The sequence below is a fragment of the Linepithema humile genome, chromosome 6 (assembly GCF_040581485.1).
Source record: "Linepithema humile isolate Giens D197 chromosome 6, Lhum_UNIL_v1.0, whole genome shotgun sequence".
Classification (NCBI taxonomy): Eukaryota; Metazoa; Arthropoda; class Insecta; order Hymenoptera; family Formicidae; genus Linepithema; species Linepithema humile.
Window position 1 is genome coordinate 19708431 of NC_090133.1, and position 21305 is coordinate 19729735.

The following is a 21305-nucleotide window of genomic DNA, read 5'->3' on the forward strand; positions in this document are numbered from 1 at the left end:
TATTGCCCAATTTAATAATGAGAGGCAAGACCTAACCTGAGAATCCATTATGTTCTAACGAGATTGCTTCGTTGTCCGATATTGCTCTCAGCAATTTGTTACTTAGGTATACGTCTAGGGAGCGTTTTCCAAAGTATTCAAGAATGAAATAGTGCGAACAAGCATGTCAGGCTGACAGCATTTAGTACCGGAACGAGATGTAAAAATGTTGCACTGAATGAGTTAGATATCCGCCGACACGTATAAAAGTACCGTCTGACTATTGGTTACTTATGTTAGTACCGTAGTGATTTATTAAGGTTTGTGACACCGTTGTGAGATTTGTGCGATGTTGACGTGCGAAGCCTTGGATGATGTCTTTATTTTCCATCACTTTTATGATTTCATCTCAATTGAACTCCATTGAACGATAACGTTTATTTCAATATATTGTCGATAAATTTTGACAATTATCGATAACAGCGCGTTGTATTTTTGAATAAGCAAGCACATTTTTATAAATATATTCTGCGAATGAAGAGAAATTGTAGCAATTTATTTTCGAACAGTACTGAAATAAACGCGCAATCGTGCGATATATTTATCGGCGCGGAATCTCTTATTTTATTACATATTTAACGTATTTCATATACGTGATGTTTATAAAAGTTACAGCAAAATGACAGTTGATAATATGGCACGCATTCTCGGATGTATTTTCTGTCCACATGAATGTTTTTGTTTGCAGAAGAGAAAATTTTCTACCTACGGATTGACATATTGATAAACTCTAAATATTCAATGGTATTATTTTGCTAATAAAACATAAAATATTAAAAATAATACATATGAAATTATTGAAATTATTTATTTTGTGTTTCGCGGATCAAAAAGTACTTAATGAATGATTAATTTAAGCAATCATTATTATTAGTATTGATTGCAATTATATAAGTATTAATATTAAAAAGCTTAAAAGAGTTTTTTTACCAAGGCAGGCCAAAAAATTTTTTTATCGCTAAAAAATTTTCATCATCGGGTAGTTGAGCGAAACAATTCGACTTCTTTTTCCAGCATTGATTGTGCACGTTAATTGCTTCCTTTATAAATCTGTATTTGTTCTACCTTTTTAGCTACATTGCATGTGCGTTATTACGCGATCGAAGATGGTTTTGCATAGTCCATTTAAAAATCTGTTTCTTTTATGCGAGAAACTCTACGGATCCTATATTCTTTGTTATGGAAGCAGCGCATCTTTTCTGTATTTTAAATTCCTAGTCATAGGTCGCATGAATTTTGCAAGGATCGAATCTCTGGAACGCGCGAACGTACGTATAAGGAGAAAAAGTCGATTTGCAATTCCGTCGCATTGATGCAGAACTCTTGACGGAGGTAAATTTTTAATATTTATTATTTATGAAAGTCAACTTAATATTTTTATTACCAGTTGATTATCGTGTTTATGATACATACATTATAAAATCGAGAGTCTCTTTTCGTATTACAAAATAAAGTAAAAAATATAAAGAAAATTTTATCATGAAAAATTTAATGTTTTTATTCGTTTATGTTTTCTAGAGGGCATTATCTTTTACCAATCTTAGTATTCTATTTTATTTTGTGAATGCAGTTCTATGTAAATAAGAGTTATTTAAACTGGTATAATTGTGTTGCGCATACTGCCTTGATATAATTTTCTTTGCATTTGCGGCCATTAAATCTCATTTAATGCGTTCCTGGAGATTATAGTACATGTTTCTTTGCATAAGAGATCCAATATACATTTACAGATTCGCATACCTTCATCTTGCATAGCACGACTGTAATACCATGTCTGTTAATGTAGCTAATCGGGCTTTACAACGATTAATCTCGCTTTAGGTCAAAACATTTTTACATTATTATGCTAATCAACTAATTTACGTGCACACATTGAAAATGTTTGCGCCACTCGATATCTTTAGACCTTCAGTGAATCATGCACCCGTTTATTTTCAACATCTAAAAATAGACGTAACGCGGCGCGTGTCTATAATAAAAAGTACCTGTAATTCCAGCTCGTTTCTGTGATGATGCTCGTTTGCTATTTCATTTCGATTGTGGGTAGATTTATAATTTGTGTTCAAAGTAACAACAGCGATGCAATTTATATGGCTCGGTCTATCGTAAAACAATGACGCAATTTCGTTCCTTTGTCAATATAATGTCAAATGATTTACCATTACGGTATATCATGCACAACATTCATTTCGCGCGCGCTAAATATACATTCACACACAAAATAATTTTCGTTACAAAATAATTTTTATTTGGTATAATGAGATTCTCTGCGCGTTGCGCTTAAGTAAAGCTCTATATCGTTTTGAAATATATCTAGAATCTAATATATATATTCTTTGCACGTTCGACAGTATGTTCACAGTACCTACTTAGATACTCGGTATCATTGGTGAAGCTTTTAAGCTCTGCACACATGTGTTGTTTGCTGAAAAGAGACAGAATTTAACTTGTGCGGGTTGTTTACTCAGAATACATGCTGCGAACAATAATGTGTTATAGTCAGCAAGAATAAGGCTAGTGGATCGACCTCGATTGATTATCGAAATATTGATTTCAGTTAAGAATTTCTATTTTATGGCGTAAAGAGAAAATAAATTAAAATCTTCTTATTTACTTAGATATTTTTTTCATCATCATATATTGCTCATAGATCGGAGTGTTGCTCTTAAATGCAGCAGCACTTCGAGTTGTAGTTGAGTAGAAGTATAAGCTTTTAAAGTTGAAAACTTTAAAATATTAAAAATTTCGATATCGGAGCGTGTGTTATTGTTTTTGCAAAACATTGATTTCCTTTTTAATGATTTGTACATCTGTAATAACGTTGCATACGCTTTTGCGTTATGAAAGTCATAAATTGTATAATAAAAGTCGCATATTTATAAATTCGCCCATTGTATACATTCGGCCGCGATTTCATTGTATCTTCATTATTTTAAATTCTTTGAATTCGCGTCAATTACATTCAGCCAATATCTGCGTTGAACGATGACAGCTGGCAATATAGTTAATTGCTGAATGTCACGCCTCAACTATCATACGTGATAATATATTGCCAGACGTGCAGTTGCCACTTTCGGTGACAATTCTAATTGCAATAGACGATAGCGACAAGATATATTTATTTCATTTCATGAACTTATCCTTAAATTAAATAATTAATAGTAGAGAAATTACATATTAAGTAATTGAATAGTTGTGTACAATATTTGTTACAATAGTTGTGTACAAGTATTAACAATTAAATATATGTACATATGAATATACATATATTTAATTGTTAACTTGATTTAATATTGTAAGCACTTCTATTCACATATTATTATTGTTATTTCATAAATTAGTACCATCAAAACTATTTGTCTTGCTTGTCGACGAAAATTGATATTTTGCAAATTGCGCTATGCTCAATTATAAATGATAAAATAATATTTTAAATTGCTAATTAGATGTTTCATTAAATATACATATTTAATACGGGATTAAAATAATCGAACGCAGGTATACTCACATTGTCATCAATTTTCCGCTGTCATCACACATCAATTGTGTCATGTAATTCATTATTTAGCAGTCTATAAATAAATATTTTCTCTTTATAATACCCTTTTTACTGTTTACGCGTAAATGGAAGGGCTGTCAGGATGAGAACTACCGATCTCCTCTCACTCTTTCTCTCTCTCTCTCTTTTTGCGAATGGGAAATGGCATCACTTCGGTTCAGTTGTTTGATTTCCCGAGGGAAGTGTCATTTTTTCGGATGAACAAGCAGTTTTGGGGCGATGATAGCGAAATATTATGATTGGAAAATTCAATGCCTCTCATTTCGAAGCATTGCAGCACGTTTTTAGAAACGAAAAAGAAATGAAAGGGAGGAAACTGAGACTTGTATGGTGTAATTAGAGAAAGTAAAAATGTAGAGTAGCGTGAAAATTTGAGACATCAACGTGCAATTTTTTTAGCGAGGAATATAAAAATTTGAGATATGATAGCTTATGAAATTTACGTGTTTGCATGTTTGCTGAGCAGTACAAGTATAATGAACGTGAACCATAAACGTCCAAAAATTGAACAATGGTTATTTTATATATTTCTAACTTTTTCTTATTACAAGACACTAATATATCTCCTCGATAGAGTTAACATTGCACAAGCAGGAAGCAGTGCGTTAATTAGTTTAGCGGTGCATTCTATCGCAAACATCGAAGTTAATTTTAGCCATCGCCCTCCTGAAATTTCAAATAAGTACATTTAGCTACAGTCGCGTAACTAACCTAGTGTTGTATAATCGAATTACGACAGAAAAGCACATTTAACTAACGCGCGGCGTTAACCGCTTTGCGACGTGCGAACTCCGGGCGTTTTGTAGTCAGTGCCTGCTATTAAAATTTGATCAAACATTTGAGAAAAATATCGTGAAATTTGCAGTGTAACGAACGTGCGAAGCGCTGTGTCTTCTATCGATTTACTAAACGAGTTTATCTTTTTTTTTGCTCGAGACGGCGACGGTGACATCGAATGATAACGCGTTATTTTGTTCCAAAACTGATTCGGTTACGTTTCCAAGGGAAAAATTGCGTCATCAGAGATTCAGCATCGTTATCGTGATTCAACACGTATTTATATTGTGTGCAAAAGGTCCAGCGATTTGTTGCAAGCGAAGCCTGATGGCAAATAGGCTTAGTCTACTCGGTTAAATCCAATTATGATTACACTATGTTTTTCTTTGGAAAAATATCGGGTTTCTATATAAATAAAAATTAGCGTTATTATGGGAAAGGTCAGAAGAGAAAAATATTGTAGAATAATTTATGATTGAAAAAAAATTATGTGATTATAAAATCATTAAACTCTGCATAATATATGAATGAATATAAATTAAAATTTATATTTATAATAAATAAATTTAAATTATAAAATTATGTAATTATATACATTATATGACAATGAAAAAGATTATTTTACACTTATTGGCAAAATTGGACGCACTTAAATAGGTTTACAAAAATTTATCGTCATTTTTTATTTAAATGCTATTTCAAAATAGTGCTGCGGTTATTATAATAGATGACTAGAATTTGCTAATATATATGAGATTTGTTTGGTGAAGTTGTTATCATCTGAATACTCTACATCGCTCACTGACCGTAAATGGATCAAGAGCTATGTTTGCGAATTCACCTTTGTATCTGTCTTTCAAATAGTCGCAACTAATCGGGCATAGCTTGTCATTTCGCCTCTCAAACGCTTTATAAGCTCTCTGTACGTAATGCCATACAATTTTCTAGCAAAGTATCGCAGTCACAAATGGCGATTGTCATTAAGTGTTTCATTCACGCGTCTCATGCACGGAACTTTATCGTAACTCCATTGAATATGCTCGACCTTAACGCGTACTACAATGCAGATTGCTGCCAGGTTGCGCTCGGGCGTACAGGTTTCGCACGATGCGACATTCGCCTTTGTTCCGACTCATTGGAATGCACTTTGCCGCGGGGCTTGCAGAGAACACGAAGAGTTCGTATCGCATAAGATGTCATTGTTTTAAAGTGATAAACAATTGTAATTCTCGATCAGGCGTTATAATTAATGTTCATTCAGAGCCGTAATTTATTTCTGCTACACTAATTGCTTCATTCAGCATCATCAGTTATCTGCCGATCGAGAGAAAAACAACGTATATATTAAGTAAAGCTTTTGTAGCGGCGTGCAAATGGTTTAAATCAGCTATCATGTTTAATAATGATGTTTAACAATGTCGATTTTACATTTCTGTTTTCCGTTAATTCACCATATTCATGTCTATGTATGTATGCAAATCGCCGCGATTGCACTCCGTCGCGTGTGTCGTAAGCGAAACTTCGATGAACTCTTGCAAGCTCCAGCGAGCACTTTTGCCATACGGAGAGTTGGATCGTGGATAACCTTCTATTTTGGAGACACGCCGGTGATCGATGTTCTCTCGCTGACGAACAACGTTCAAATCAGTCACTTATTGAAGAAACATCTTTTTATTATTTATTAAAAGCTTCTCTCGTTAAGTATCAATCAACATCAATTGTAATGACAATATACATTATTAGCCTAAAATTAATAACTGCAAGAACATTACTAGAACTACATATTATTTGTCATTTTTATCAGTCTCTCGAAATTTTTTGACGCTAGAAACGCAACACGCTTAAAATGGCGTTCATCGATCTGTGCTGATTGCGTTACCATGCGAATCATGTGTAATTAAGTAAGGCAATCGGGAATCAATTGCAACAAAGGATTTGCAATACGCGTTCGATAATTTGAGCCCTTGGCCGTTCTACGAAAACGAGGCAGGATTACAGCCTTTGTAATGATACATAGCGAATTCTTCGTATAAAATATCGAAATCTGAATGGAATATCATATTGTGAGCAGTTCTAAATTATATTCAGGTTGTTACAATCCATCTCTCCGGCTGGCAATTATAACAATCTTTAATTTAAATATCTCTAATTGTTTGCTGGTCGCTGAAGCAACGTTGACGATATAATTCCGTCGTATTATTTGAGTAATTGGAGAACAGCGTCTCGTATTTTTTTCTCTCTCCGCTTCTTTGCTTTCTTTGATACGCAATTCGAGATAGGACAGCGTAAATTTAGTTGTCACGAGATTAAATTTTTACAAGTCGGTTTGATAAAAATTGATACTGTAACAATATATCCCAATCGATCCCCGTGTTTACTCTCTAACTTCACATACTCTGTTTTATAAGAGCACGTCCTTGATTCTGTCATAAGCGAAGAGTTCTTGACGTTCATGAAACACTTGCTCGGAAGAACATCCGGTGCACGTCTACTGTCAAACTGCGTAGCAACTGCCGTGAAAACGGAATAGTTTTGCTGTCTTCCCCACTTCATGTGCCATAGATTCCAATTATCGAGCGAGTCTATCTACGGGGCATTCATGCACACAAGTGCTTTTATAACAATTTATGGATAAAGCAGAGGACAATTCAGAAAGAACGATGACAATTTAAAATTTGTTTTTCTAAAAATGTTGTCAAACTAAAAAAAATACTTGATCTAGATTCAAATAAACTAATGTTTGACTTTTCCATTCAGCAACATTTGCTGAATGGAAAAGTTAGACGAAAAAGATTTTCTGTCTTCTACACTGACAGACTACTCGATATTGACGAGAAACGAGGAGAAACGGCGGGAGGAATTATCGAGTGCGAATTACTAAAGTTGACTACGAGTTTCTCTTTCGGTACAAGGGGCTAAGTTTACGTCAGTTCCAACGATATACGTCCATACTTTAAAGCAGGTGCGCGAAAGAAAGACAGAAAATGTAAGAAAATTAACTTGGTTGTTCAGCAGATGAATGAAGAAAGACATTGAAGAACAAGGAGATAAACAGAATAAAGTTTAAGAAAAACAGCTGCAAAATAGCCGTGTCTCTATAACACAAATATACATATAATTAAAAAAAGAAAAACTCGGCATATCAAAGAAACATGCATTGCCAATCTTAAATTTAAACAAAGAGATGAGAACAATGTCAAAAAATTTAAAAGTTATTAACTTTCTATATTTTATTCTCTCATCGATTTATTCAGATTGATTGCTCTTTTTTAGAAGTTAATAGTTCCGATCGGTACGCGATCTCGTCACTCCTGATTTTTCAGCGTCCGCAGGATATCCGTTATCTGGCCGTATTGCGCGACCTAACTATCGCCGGCCCTGAAATGAACCGTCGACCGATTAGATGATGATTGGGCTCAGCTCGTTGCATCGAACTAGAGAGTTGCGCAGGTTATATTGGATCTGATCAAGGAGAATTAGGTCGAAGATTGACCGACTTGGGAGATCGTGTAGGCGTGATATTCCCTTCTGACTGCGAGTACTTAAGAATATAATATATATGTTTAATATATATATGGAAAACTTTTTTTCTTATTCTCACTCTGTCTAGAAGTTTTCTCTTCTCGTCATTACAGACGTCACAAAATTCAATCACTTGTTAGTTTCCTCATACATTATAAAAGCTATTTCTATTAGTAGAGAAACTTCTCCTTTGTACAGATTACAAAGTTGTCTATAAATTGTTAAATCGTTGCCATGAAATTGCCGACAATTAATCTCGAATTGCTGCAAATCTATTGCAGAGAACGCGAAACCCTTTCAGCGCGCTTTTCCTTTTTATAATTATTTTAGGATTGTGCTAAATGTTCTTAAAAGCAAATTTTAAAAGAAATAGTTTTTTCAATTATAAACTAGACTAACGTTGATATACAAGAAAAAGGTCAAATAAGAAATATTGTTTTTAACAGGAAGCTTCTTTTCGTATAGTGCGAAAATGTTCTTTCTTTCAGAGACATTTTCCTTCGTCGTCAGTTTCTTTCACGTACAATATTGAAGATCGTATTTCCCAACAATTACAGAGAGTGCTTCTTTAGTCGAGCCTACAATATGTCGAATGATGCTCAGGTGTCTATCGATTTCAGTCCGACATGATGCGATCCTGTCAGATAACAGAGAGACATCATTATTGTGAAAAGTGTAGGCTACAACTATAATATATCACTTTTATTTTTTTTTACTGAACAAAATTTTGTTATAAGAATTATAAAATTATTTAAATCAATATAATTACATTTTTAGCAGATTTGTTTAAAAAACTACGTATTTCCTCTTGATTCAAGGATGTTATAATATTCGTGCTCTTGCGTTCGCATTTTGTGATTAATACTTTATTGGCTTTTCATGTTATTTATACATCTCTGCTTTAGAAAGAAATTTTATATTTTATATAACGCAACTATGAAGCCATAAAATAATCCAAAAGATTGAACAGGGTATTCACATAAAAGAAAACCAAGCATATCACAAATACATATGTTATTTATATATGATATTCTTTATATATACATTTTAATCCTCTATTTCACACAAAGACTCGTGTATTTTCTTTTTTTTTGTTTTTTTTAAATCGTATTTACATATGTCTTTTGCGCAGGATAATAAATGTTTTAAAAGAAAGAGGAAAAATGAAGAAGAAAGCTCTTGTTCCATCTTACGACCCTTGTTGAATAAATCTGCGTAGGTCTGCCACGATATTGACGGTGGCAATCCTCAAATTAGAGGTGAAAGAGAGAGCAAATCGATGTGCGAACAACTTTGGGGTTTGCTAGCTTTACTCGGTCAGTAAACGAATGAAAATGAACTACTGTTCGTAATTAATTCTTGCGCACTTAGTCGCGTTTAATGATATTATTATTATTGCATTGAAAAAATAATTGGAAACTGTATAATTATAATTTTACTTTCAACAAATTTGCTTTGTATGAAAAAGAATTGCATTACTTAAGGCATGACTGTATCTCATTATGCGACGGAGTGGAAATGACAGTTTAAAAAAATGTACAAATCTTGTGCATTATAAAAATATTTGATAAATTTGTAGATGTAAAAATTACATGATAAATAACGAAAATGTATTACATGATTACTGTAAATTTACATAGTTTCATAAATTTATCGCAGTTTCTTTAGCATACTTTTGTTATTTATCATTTATATCTTATTTGTGTGAATTGATCCAAGTCTTTTGCATTGTATATTGCATTATTGTGAAGAAAAATAGTTTTAAAATTCTTTAAAATAGTTTTAAAATTCTATTATTAATGTAGATAACAGTGTACGATAATAATATAACAATCTTTTTGCTTAAATAAATTTAGCTTAAATAGATTTGAGAAAATATTATTTTAATTTATCGCTTGAAATTATAGCGATTTCATAGAAATATTGTACATGTTCTCATAATTTTGTAAAATTACTCTGTGATATTGTGGAGGTACGATGTCAACTGTACTGAAAACAGACTGGTGGGTCGTAAATTTTATTTCTCCGTGATAAAGGTGCGCGCCGGGGTAACGTCGTGGACGGCTTTAATGAAGTTGCGAAATCTTTAGCATCTCTATTTTCCTCTTTTTTCTTAGATATTTTACTTCTTTTTTAAACTGTCATCTCCACTCCGTCTCGTAATGAAATATAGTCATCTTCTAAATTATGTAATTCTTTCTCATACGATGCAAATTTGTCGGCTGCAAAATTAGCACTCGTCGAAGCGTCCCGAATTCGTCCTTTTCTGTCGCTGCTACTTGTTGCTATTGAAACATTCGAATATCAACCCGTGCTATTTCACGAGGTAATTAACAATTTCCCGAGAATATTACATTCGAGTGACAAGTTTCTGTTCAATTCCTCTCGCAATCTCTTACATCTTGTTTCACTCGTAGTATCGAAGTCCGAATTAAGTTTGTCCATCGAAGTGTCGTATTCGCTGATGTTAACTCTGTAATTTCGCCATCAACTTTATTTTTCTCTCGCAATAAATTATTGCTTTAATTAAAGTCCAGGCAGCATTTCTATACGCACGGATGTGTTCAAATGAATCTCGTTGAGGCGCGCAAGTCGGACGAGTACTAATGATCTCCATTTCTGCGTGTATAATATCACGCGAACAAAATTGCCAGAGTATTTCTAAGTCCCTCCAATTATTTCGAACAGAAGGGGGAACCCGGAAATTAGACGGCGGTGTCCGGAAATCATTTCAATCGACCGTGCGTTTTATCGTGCTTTCGTTATCTTTTCGACTCTGTTGATGTTAATCTTCTTGTAAAGTTTTCCTTTTTGTTTTATGAAGCTGGTGCGTCCATTAGAGTTCGCGGTGCGTTTTATCGCATTTTTATTATTTTCCGGGATCTGTTGACATTAATCTTCTCGTAAGAGGTTTTCTCTTTACGTAAGTGATATTTATATTAAAATTTATAGAGCGTTCATAAAAAGGAGCTTTCGAACTAATTAACTTATTGTTTATGGCGGTATACTTTTAACGTAATGCATGTACCAAAGAATGCATGATTATTTTTTGTATTTTAATTTTACATGCATAAATTTACTGCGATGCATGATTTTGTAGAATTATATTTATAAGGATATAAATTTTTTTATTATGTGCTTACAGTAAAAGTTATGAAAATTACATTTAAGTAGAAAAATTATGCAATATTATGACAAATATAAAAAAATATACATCGTTTTATTTTTAAATCACGTATCTTCTTGCTATATTTAGTATTAAACGTAAAAATTTAACTACGATATAAAACAATAATTTTAGCTTGAGTATTCGCTGAGACGTAATAATACCGTTTTTTTAAATATGCGCTACATGTGCCACGAGCTTTAAGTTTCCCACGCTTAAAACTTAAATGTATGTAATGTTATGTGGAAGACAATACAGATATTAAATATTATATAATGTTACCAAACGGTGTCGGAGCCCTACAAAGGTTGTTTGTCGTACAATGAACGCGAAACAATGTTCCGAATAATCAGGATATTCACAAGAGCTACCGTGCATTTCGCGCTGCTTCGTGAATATATTTGCCATAGTCACTGCTTTGTCTGTCTGATTTGGTCTCATGTACTGATCGTCAGGTGGAACGATATTACGATAAACCTACTGTGTCGCAAGCTTGGTTTACCGACCTAGTTAGCGTCGGCGCCAGCTCGCCCCGAATTGAAATTACAGGGTTCTTTCTAATGCATAACGAGCCGCGAATGGTTCACAGTAAAAGTTAACCGGCACATAATCTTCCACCTACTGACGATTCTCATAAAGCCAAGCAGGTTTATGAGTTGGAAGATATTTTCTCGCAGTCTTTTACGACCGTTCCGAGATCTTTTTTGTATTACCCGACGTGCGGTATAGTTTGCACAAGATCGCGCGATCTTTATAAAAAAAAAACCGCCGCGAAAATGTTCCGTAGGAAGAATTGTTCTCTGGATTATCTTTACAAAGACATTATCACATTTTACCGTACGTTTAAACATTAATATCAGAAAATCGTGAATCATTATCGGAGAAGTCAATTAATCGGAGTAATATCAGATATTCGTGACCAGAGTTTTTAAATAATAATTATATGTTCTATTTTATTTCGTATGTATATAGACGAGAGTTTTTATCGAGAATTTTTATTGGCGCTTTAATTATATGTACCTATAATAATATTTTAATTTAGCATCAAGGTGCAGTTAATAATTTCTTCATTTTACTTTAAGTTTTTTTGCGCAAATAAATCTAATATTAAATATATCAAAAATATATTGGATATTATTAATTGTCGTGCGAGAATTACAGACTTCTTTTTGATTCAGAATTTTTAGAATTTTTATCTTGCTAAACGTGAATGTAGCTTTTATCTTATACCTCCTGAATGTGAATAAAACTCAGAATTAAGTAGCTATATTTTATGCTAAATGTGCCTTAAGTGGGACTACGGATATATACTAACATCGTTTCTGAAACGTACATCTATAGAATTTATCGTATGGCTGCGAAGATCATGTTACGTCGTCTATATTGATAACTCTTATGCTGAGCTCGCGATGCAACGGCGCTGAAACGAGGAAAACCTTATGTCTTTATCGCACTCTCCATAGTGCCGCATCTTGCCTGGCGCCATTACCGCGCTCGGCAAGTGTACCGAGCTTTTTTTAGTTTCCGGCCACATACCTAAAGCGTAAAATGCTCCTCTAAAAAGCTCTGCGATGTTAGAAACTATATTAGTCTACGTGAATTACTCCTCTTCGCGCTAACTCGTTGCGAAGTATCGCGTTATGATGGTAGTTCGCGTGGGAATGCATTTAATGTAAATTATGTTTTTGCGTAGGAAAATTGACTTTCTTTAGATAAATACATCACAAGAGTAGAAACGTCAAAGAATATTAGAAACGTATTGCAGAGTTGTATATTCATAAAATTATTTTGTTATATTTATCTTTATTTTGCTGGCGATAGCTAATGTATTAATGAAAAAATTCAATATCTTTAAAGATATTAAACTGAGTTATTAAAATTTGTCAAATGTTTGAATATGAGATTCCACAACGTGACGGTCGTCGCAATATAACGAATCGCACCAGGTTTCGATCAATGTTCGTTTGATATTCACGATGAGAATTCCGATTCCAGATAAATTTTGAGCATCTAGTACGAGAACATCGCTCGCTACGACGCCAATTATGCTAACTTTACTCAAATATTAGATGATGCTATCGTTGTTTATTGCAAACGCCAGGAACTATAGAAAGCGGAATGTATGGCATCCACGTAAACATTATTTCAATAATGACAGTGTGAGCTGTGATTAATAATCTTGCGGCACTGTTGTCTATTTATGAGATATAGAGATACGATTTATATACGAGTACTTAAAATGATCACTAACGTTTGAAGTTCGGTTTGAAATTGACACACGAGACACTGATTTTCTCTGACATCTCTGGCTTCCGGTTTTGAATTTGAACTTTGACGGCTGACTGACCGAGAATTCCCCGGAGCAAACAGCGAATGCCCCACGGATGTTTGACGTGGGAACCTATGTCGATGCACGCTTTGCTGCTCCGTACGTTCAAATCGAATCTATCATTGTCTCTGGACTTGTCGAGAGCCCTCGAGTGTAAAAAAAATAGGGGAAAAAGACTTGATTGTGATGTGAGATTTCGAACTAGTTGTTCTACGAATGATACTGCGGAAAAATGGTGAATTAGTTACTCTATCAACAGCTGGGAAACAATTTTATGTTTCTGTTGATATTGTTATAATCGATTTTTTTCGCGATGTACGATAATAGTGATTCATCAAAACTCATCGAGGTAAAAGGGACAATAGTGTTGCCTGGTGTGCGTGATATCTGCGAAGCAGAAGAGAAACTTTTCAAGGTCGATGCGGTTGCAAAAACGATTCGCTAAAGTTCACGTGGAAGAGAGTCGTCTCCCGAGTATTTCATTTTCTTATTATCGTACTCTGTGAGTTTTTACACGTGGTGAGCTTTTCTTCGGTACTAAGCTCGGTCGAGCGATCGAGCGAACGCAGGGATCCATGTTGCAATGATGAAGTGCGACGAGAGGAAGCGCGAGATGTTTTCGCGACGTGCATGCAGCGAAAGCGGGCCGCATCCAGGAATACCAGGATACGGTAATGCACCCGTCGGTGGCCATCTCTGGGGGAAAAGGAATCAAGGACGCACCTCGGCGCCGGTCGTCGGCCATGCGAGACCGCCCGCTATAATCTTGAGAACAAGGAGGAGTTGGCCTGTCGCGCCCACGCATTGCCGAAGGTAAGTAAAGTGATCGATTTAGCTCCGTCTCGATCTTTGGCCTCTACCTTGTTACACAGGCTGCTCCAGCCGGCGTTTTCTCCCTCATCCAATATCTCTGAACTAACAGTCGAGATTTGCTCAAACATTTAATTCGACGTTATCATCTGAATATATCGTTTGGCTTAATACAATTTCAAATACGTTTCCGGGGTGTTGAATTCTGTAAAAATAAAGCCTCAAATTAGAATTAAATAAAATATATAAATGTATTTGTTCTCTTGAAGACTGTAAATGAAATGTACATTCAATGAATTATAAATAGCATTCGCGGTTAGAAATCTAAAGCTCCTCAAATTGAGAATCACTGATTCTTAAAGCTCACAGACCAAAGTAGCTTCATTTCCTTATTTCCACAATATTCTATGCTTCTACGAACGCTGCGCGTTCGTCGGAGATTGACAAAGATATATCGGTTATTTCCAGCTAACGCAATCCGGATATTTTCCGAATGTGATTTTAAATTGAAGAGAATTTTTAGTTTTAAACGCTCCTAAAGGCTTTGCGTGTTAAACAATTCTATCGGCTTTATGCAAGAGTTTGCGGTATAAAGTGGTTGTTCTATTAATGTGTGACAATTTGTTGTTTTCCGATTGAAACTGAATATATCACATTCAGCTCTTATATTACGAGTAAATATCTGTAAATTTAAAAATCGAAGAAGTATATAACACGACAAATAAATTTAAGAATTAAATAAAGATCTAAATAAAAAAAGATTAACTATTTTAAATATAAATTTTAAAAAAATTATAAAATATTTATTAGCGAACATTTAATGGTTTATTTTATATAAAAAAATTCTTCTATGACAAAATCAAAATTTTTTTACGCTTGATGCATATTAATATCTATTTTGCCCTCTTTAATTGAAATGTCCTAACTAACATTTTTAATTTTTCGAGAAAAGTGAGGATTAAAGGTGTAAAACATGTTGAAGTACAAATATAAACAAAAAGAAAAATGATAATTTTGCAGATAGGACATTTTAACCAAGGAGGGCAGTATTGCAAAGCATATACATATAGATATTTTGCAACGAAAAATATGTTAGACACGTAACACTCTAATGAAGATGTACTTGTAGAACAAGCGCTTTTGTTGATCGTGCTAGCAGATAATATAAGAAGATGAATGTGTGTATGTGTGTGTGTGTGTGTGTGTGTCGACAAAAGTTCCGTTCTGTTGGTTCCAATATCGATATCACGCTTTATTACGAGCAGAAGATCCTCCATCTTCGCACACACTGTTCTTTTCATCCGATGTTCGGACGGAGCGATGTATCGAGATTAATTATCTGCCGATGAACCGACAGGTCGTAAGATGTGTTTTACGATCTGGATAGAGACTATCAGAGCCACACGGCACAATCTTCGGGTTATAAAGATATGTTTATCCTTGCGCGAGTGACGTAAATAAGATGTGCTTCTCAACTGTCGGATATTTCCCTTGTTAGCTGTATCTACATCCATAAAAATCATCATAATATTTTTTCGTCGTCCAATCGTCCTATCGTTACGTCGTCGTCGTCGTCGTCGTCGTCGTCCCGAGTTCGCGGTAGTTTTTCATTTTCGTTCAGTCGAGTGTGAGCAGGAAGGACTTAACGACATCGTTCTAATCCCTTGAGTGAAGTCGCGTTCTACAATTCTTGTTTTCATTGCGTACGAACAACGCTGGGTGGAAGAAAAGTAAGTTGATAATTGCTCATCTGCCGGCGAACGGAACGAGAAACAACAAATCGAAATAAAATGTGCCAATCTTCGTGTTTAGCGTAACTCGCATTGTTTGATACGATTATTACGTACGACGTTACAGCAACGTCAACTCCAGAGTCAGGCTAGATTCAACGCTAAATGCGATGCACAGGCAGGAACCGATAATGACCATAAGGCTGCTTGTTTGCTCAAAGCTTTTGCCTATACTACTAACATTACGTCATGTTGCTGCGTAACGCGTGGCGTAGTTGCACTTCAGTTAAATGAAGTGTCACACATTGTAAGGGATTAAATATCATTGTTTAAATATATATATATATATATATATATATACCAGGCATTTTTTTGGTGAGTTTTGTCATTTCTATTTTATTATTTCTTTTTGGTCATTTTGGTTATTTTACAGCAGCTTTACGGCTGCGTTTTGTTTCACGATATGAAACACATTTCGCGGAAGTAAACATTTTTCGGACATACGTACTCGAAATGTCAGCTTTGATGCATTTTTCTGCTTTTAACGATTTTGTATTTGATTGCGCCGGCGCCTTGTCGATACCTCGCACCGTCTCCTTTTGCAATTAGTAACAGCCCATGAATTATTAATGGCTCTATGACCTAGTGCTTTTGTAATGAATAAAGAGCGCTGATCTTATCTTCTTAGAAAGTAACATCTTTACGACGTCATTTATTTGATGAAAGAATAAAGGAGGATGGAAAATAGATGGATACATGTGATGGCAGTCGAGATATCAATAAGACGAACAGACATTTTATATCTGTTCCTTTTTCGTACTTTTATAAACAGCACGGTGTTAGAGGAGTATTGCGAGAGTAAACATAGCTACGTATGTAATGTAGAATGCTTTTCTCCCGAGCGACTACTAAACAAATGACAGTTTCATACGCTTTCACATAGCGGTAAATATCACAGCTGAAAATATTATACGAAGTGAAGCAAATTGCCCTTTGTAAATGCAAACAAGAAATAGTGAAATGAAGAAGTCGGATACATAAATAATCACTTTATAAGAGGGTAATAATTAATTAGTCGCTGTACATTAATCCCGCTTGATTAATCGAGAATAAAATTTGTCAATATCTAAAATTATTTATTATATTGTTTGTATGCTCATTTTTTATTATATTTAGCCACATGCGTTGCGAAGTAATGTAGTGAACTTGTTTACATCATTAAAAAGGGTTTAAGCGTAGGAATTACCAAGAATCTTTCTTTTGGAATTTTACCGAAGAGGATATAAGTCACTTATGAACTATTGCTTTGAAGCAGGCTTATCGAAGCAGACGTTATCACTGTAAGATATAAATGTTTGGATCACATCTTCGACAAAGTTATTCTTTATAGCAATGGAAACAAGCGATTTTTTGTATAAATTTTTTTAGTCCAAATTGAACGCAAAATTCCATTTTTTATTTTGAAAGTTATACGGAAACCTTACAATTATCAGTCATTACAACAATATTTCGAGACAAGATGAGTTTTGAGTGTGTTCTTTGCACAGCATCGGATTTTCATGCAGTATTATTATCTATTTTCTAGCGTACAGTTGTAATCATAACAGGTTTTTCATTCTCTTTCATTTCCTCCAGCTATCGTCGTTATGGCAGAGATTAGTTTGCGCGAATAAATTCTTGTTAGTTGTATCTGCATGCGTATCACACTCGCTACGCTTTATGCAAAAAACGTTACACAGGATGTTCCAGGTCTATAGCGCTTTTCCTTTGTCGTAAATTATTAAAGAAATTTATATTTTACCTTCTCTTAAGTCACAGCTTATTTGGTGCAATACAATTACACTTTTATTAAATTGCAAATAAGATTTCTTTAGTAAAATTCTTTGGGTAAAGCAATAAGATTTTATTAGATATTTATACTGTCAAAGTGTTTTTCGCTGAAGACGTTTTCAGCGGCTTAGAATTCAAAAAATATTGCCAGTAGCAACAACCGTCGTTCTTTGAGACTGTTCCTGTAATCTAGAGGAAATATGGTATTTTTCTCAAGTACACACCTTGCAAATCTCGAAAAAGCGCTTTTTTTCCTACGAAACATTTCTCCAACGAGAGTATCAAAGTGGGTAAACATTTTTCTGAAAGAATAGTGCAAACATTGATGACAGAAAAACAAAACCGCAATTATTTTCAAGAATCCAGGAGAATGGAGAGCAACACCGAAATCTCCATCCTTGAATTGAAATCTTATTTTTATAGAGATGAAAAAAAGAGAGTAAAAAATTTGTTTTACACAATTTTGAACTCGTCACGTTTATAAAATGCCCTGCATACTCAAGGGTGGTGTTTTAATTATCGCAGTACAAGGCTCTATTGTTCCTTCACTTCATCATGTTAATTATTTAGATGCATTAAATGGTTACTGGCGATGTTTACGCAAAAGAAACCAGAATTTATAAGAAAAATAATCAATGCAAAATGTAAAATTATTATTAAGCGTTCTGATATTTTTTACAAAAAAGTATTTTTTATAGATACTATAAATCAGGCATTAATTAGAATTTATGATTGTTCCGTGTGTAATCGATATATATATATATATATATATATATATATATATATATATAATATATATTTCTTTTTCTATTTTTTATATGACATAAAATATAGTTTGCATATTTTAATTTAACAGATCGTAAATTTTTTAATGGTGAATTACTTTTAATTGGCGCTTGTGTGCATCTTCCATAAAATACATCAAAAAGTTTAACTGTTGGATGTCACAATTTGTCGAAATTATTCAAGTTAGACATTCGATCGGGCTTTTGTGCCTGTCGTATTTGGAAGGCGGTCATTGATATATTATAAGAGATTTTCGGAAGATTTTAAGATATACTCAACATTTTAATATTCTTGCGTCATGAACTACTTTCCACGAATGTCGTACATCGATCGGGCGTGTCTTGCTGAGTAAATGTGGAGTTAGCATATGGTCTTTTTAAATATTTAATCGGCGTCGCATATATAGATTTATTAAATTTTATTTGTCATTGTAATATTTCAATTATATTCTGGGATTTTCCGCGCAGTACCGCAACTCATATATTCAGCTTCCAAGTAGAAAACTTATACAATATGTTCACTTTGTCGATTAATTTCTAACGTGTACGCGTACTAAGCTAAGTATAGCTTGTATTAAACCAACAGTGGTTTTACTGAACTTAGGCAAGTTTCTTGCGAATGTTTCCATTTATTTCGTGATTAAGAATAAGTAATTTTTTTTCTTTTATTTACGTCGATCAATTTTGGATCTTTTCCAATAAAATTGGATTGTATTATGGTTGGATTATTTTTGAAGAGGAATTAAAAGTGAAAAATATCGATGAAGAAAGATTCAACCATAATATTGTAAGTTTCGAAAATAAGGATTCTCAGAGCGGTTAAGGACATTCGTGGAAAGAGGAAAGTCGGAGCGCGAGAGACATGGACCGACGAAACTTCGAAGAACGTATATCTTCGTGTTGAGGTGAAATACGTGAATTCCTGTTCTTTATCTACTTATCTGCATTTGACAGTGAGAGGATAATGAAGAGCCCACCGTTTCTTCGCCCGAAAGATAATTCCTTTTACGTGTTCAATATTAATTATCAGTAAGTTCAACTGAGTTAATTGTGTCACCGGCACTAATTACCATCTTGTTAAATTTTTTTATGAAACGTGAGCTTGAACAATTTTCTAACGATTCAATTTAATTTTTCTGACAATATTCCAGATTATCTAATTTTTCGCCTCTTCTATCATGTTCTTTAATGCTTAAAGCTCTTTTTTATCACAAGTGTTACATCTAAATTTAATATTACATCTAAGTTTTGTCATATATGCTTGCTTTTATTTTTTTTTTTTAATATTTTTTTTAATTTTAAGTTTTTTTTGTGTAAAAATCTTTTATTGATTTGTAATAAGCGCAATTATTTATTTCAACTTGTGTTGATATTCGCGAGCTACAAGGAAATTGATTCTTCGTTGCATCTCTATTCGTTGACTGCAGTATTTACTGTGCAACAAGCATCGGATTTGGCATACATCAGTTAAGTAGAGTATATGTAAGTGCGTACTTTGTATGTTCTGTGTACTTGATAAATAGAGTACTTGGCCTTTCTCTTGAATTTTGAATTACGGACATATATATAGACATGTGCGTGTATATAACAAAACACGCTATTAAGCTCACGCTACAGGCAAAAAGCATGAACATTGATCTTTATCCTGGTTTATCCGCATTATCCTCACCGACTGAAAGTTCGAAGCAATTTCTCACGCGATAGAACGAAGCTTCTGCCGCGGATAAACTTACAGCTGAGAAAGATAAGCTATTAAAAATATGAAATTGTCTCATTTTGATGAAAGTTTATACAATTATCTTCTCACATCAATTAAGGAGACGTTTTTGCAATGTAAATTATCCTCTTTTCAAGATTAAGATATTTTTAGATCTTTTTTGTAAAATTCTACGGCAAATTCTCGAAAAAAAAGCAATCTTCTTTCGTTGTTCTTATTAGTTTTACATTGCGATAGGTCAAGCGAACGAAAGTTTGGGGATATTTTTGGCAGCTCGATAAAACGCCCGTTGATCGGGTTAGAAAAATAAACGGCGGTTACAGTAGCGGTGAAGTTACGGCACCGATTCGATCAGGCACGAACCTCATTTCTGACACTTTTATCGTCTGATATCTACTTCACGACGTTTCATGTTTCGCGCGCGATTATCGGGCGACATTTCAGGAAATGAGGCGACGGGGCCAAAGATGAACAAGCGACTGCACTTTATTATATATACGCGATAGTGCAGCCCGGGAATTTGCGATCCGCGACGTATATGCAGCGATCATTTTTAGTTCATATCTCGACAGAAACACGAAACCACTTTAGCGTATGTTCACCCCTGTGTCCGCGCGCGATGGTGGAAGTTCTGTCCATGTGTCAGGCGCCGTACGAACGGTACTTACCGCGCTGATACTTTCGCCGCCGTGTGGAAGTATGCTTTTTTACGTGCGCATAAAGTACATACAAGTGGAAGTAGTCGAGCATATATCTGGCTGCGCGCCTAGTTCCGCATATTGTTGTACCGTCTGAATGGATGTGGAACGAGTGGGCTTGGATTCACTGGACATGGGTTTTGCCGATATCGTTGATAACGAATATCGATTTATCACCGTTCGTTCTATTCGCGGAAATCGCATATTCTCAAAAGTTACTCCCTGACATGATGATTAAGAGCCGTACGTACTTGGAAATTTGATTAAACATCGAAATATGAATAACAACGTCATATCACGGTTTATATAGCGATATATGCTCACCAGGATATCTCTTTCATAG

At 34.4% G+C, this 21305-nt stretch overlaps 1 protein-coding gene across 5 annotated transcripts in view; it reads left to right on the top strand.

Annotated features, from left to right (window-relative positions):
* Positions 1–21305, top strand: part of dnc (phosphodiesterase dunce) — a 331146-nt gene that overhangs the window by 24372 nt on the left and 285469 nt on the right. The window contains exon 1 of one of the 5 annotated variants that reach the window (XM_067358191.1): positions 13643–14205. The exons of the other annotated variants lie outside the window; for them this stretch is intronic. Within the exon in view, the coding sequence (XP_067214292.1) occupies positions 13976–14205 (230 nt within the window). The 5' untranslated portion in view covers positions 13643–13975. Of the gene's footprint in view, positions 1–13642; positions 14206–21305 lie in introns of those variants that run through there. 5 annotated transcript variants of the gene reach the window in all.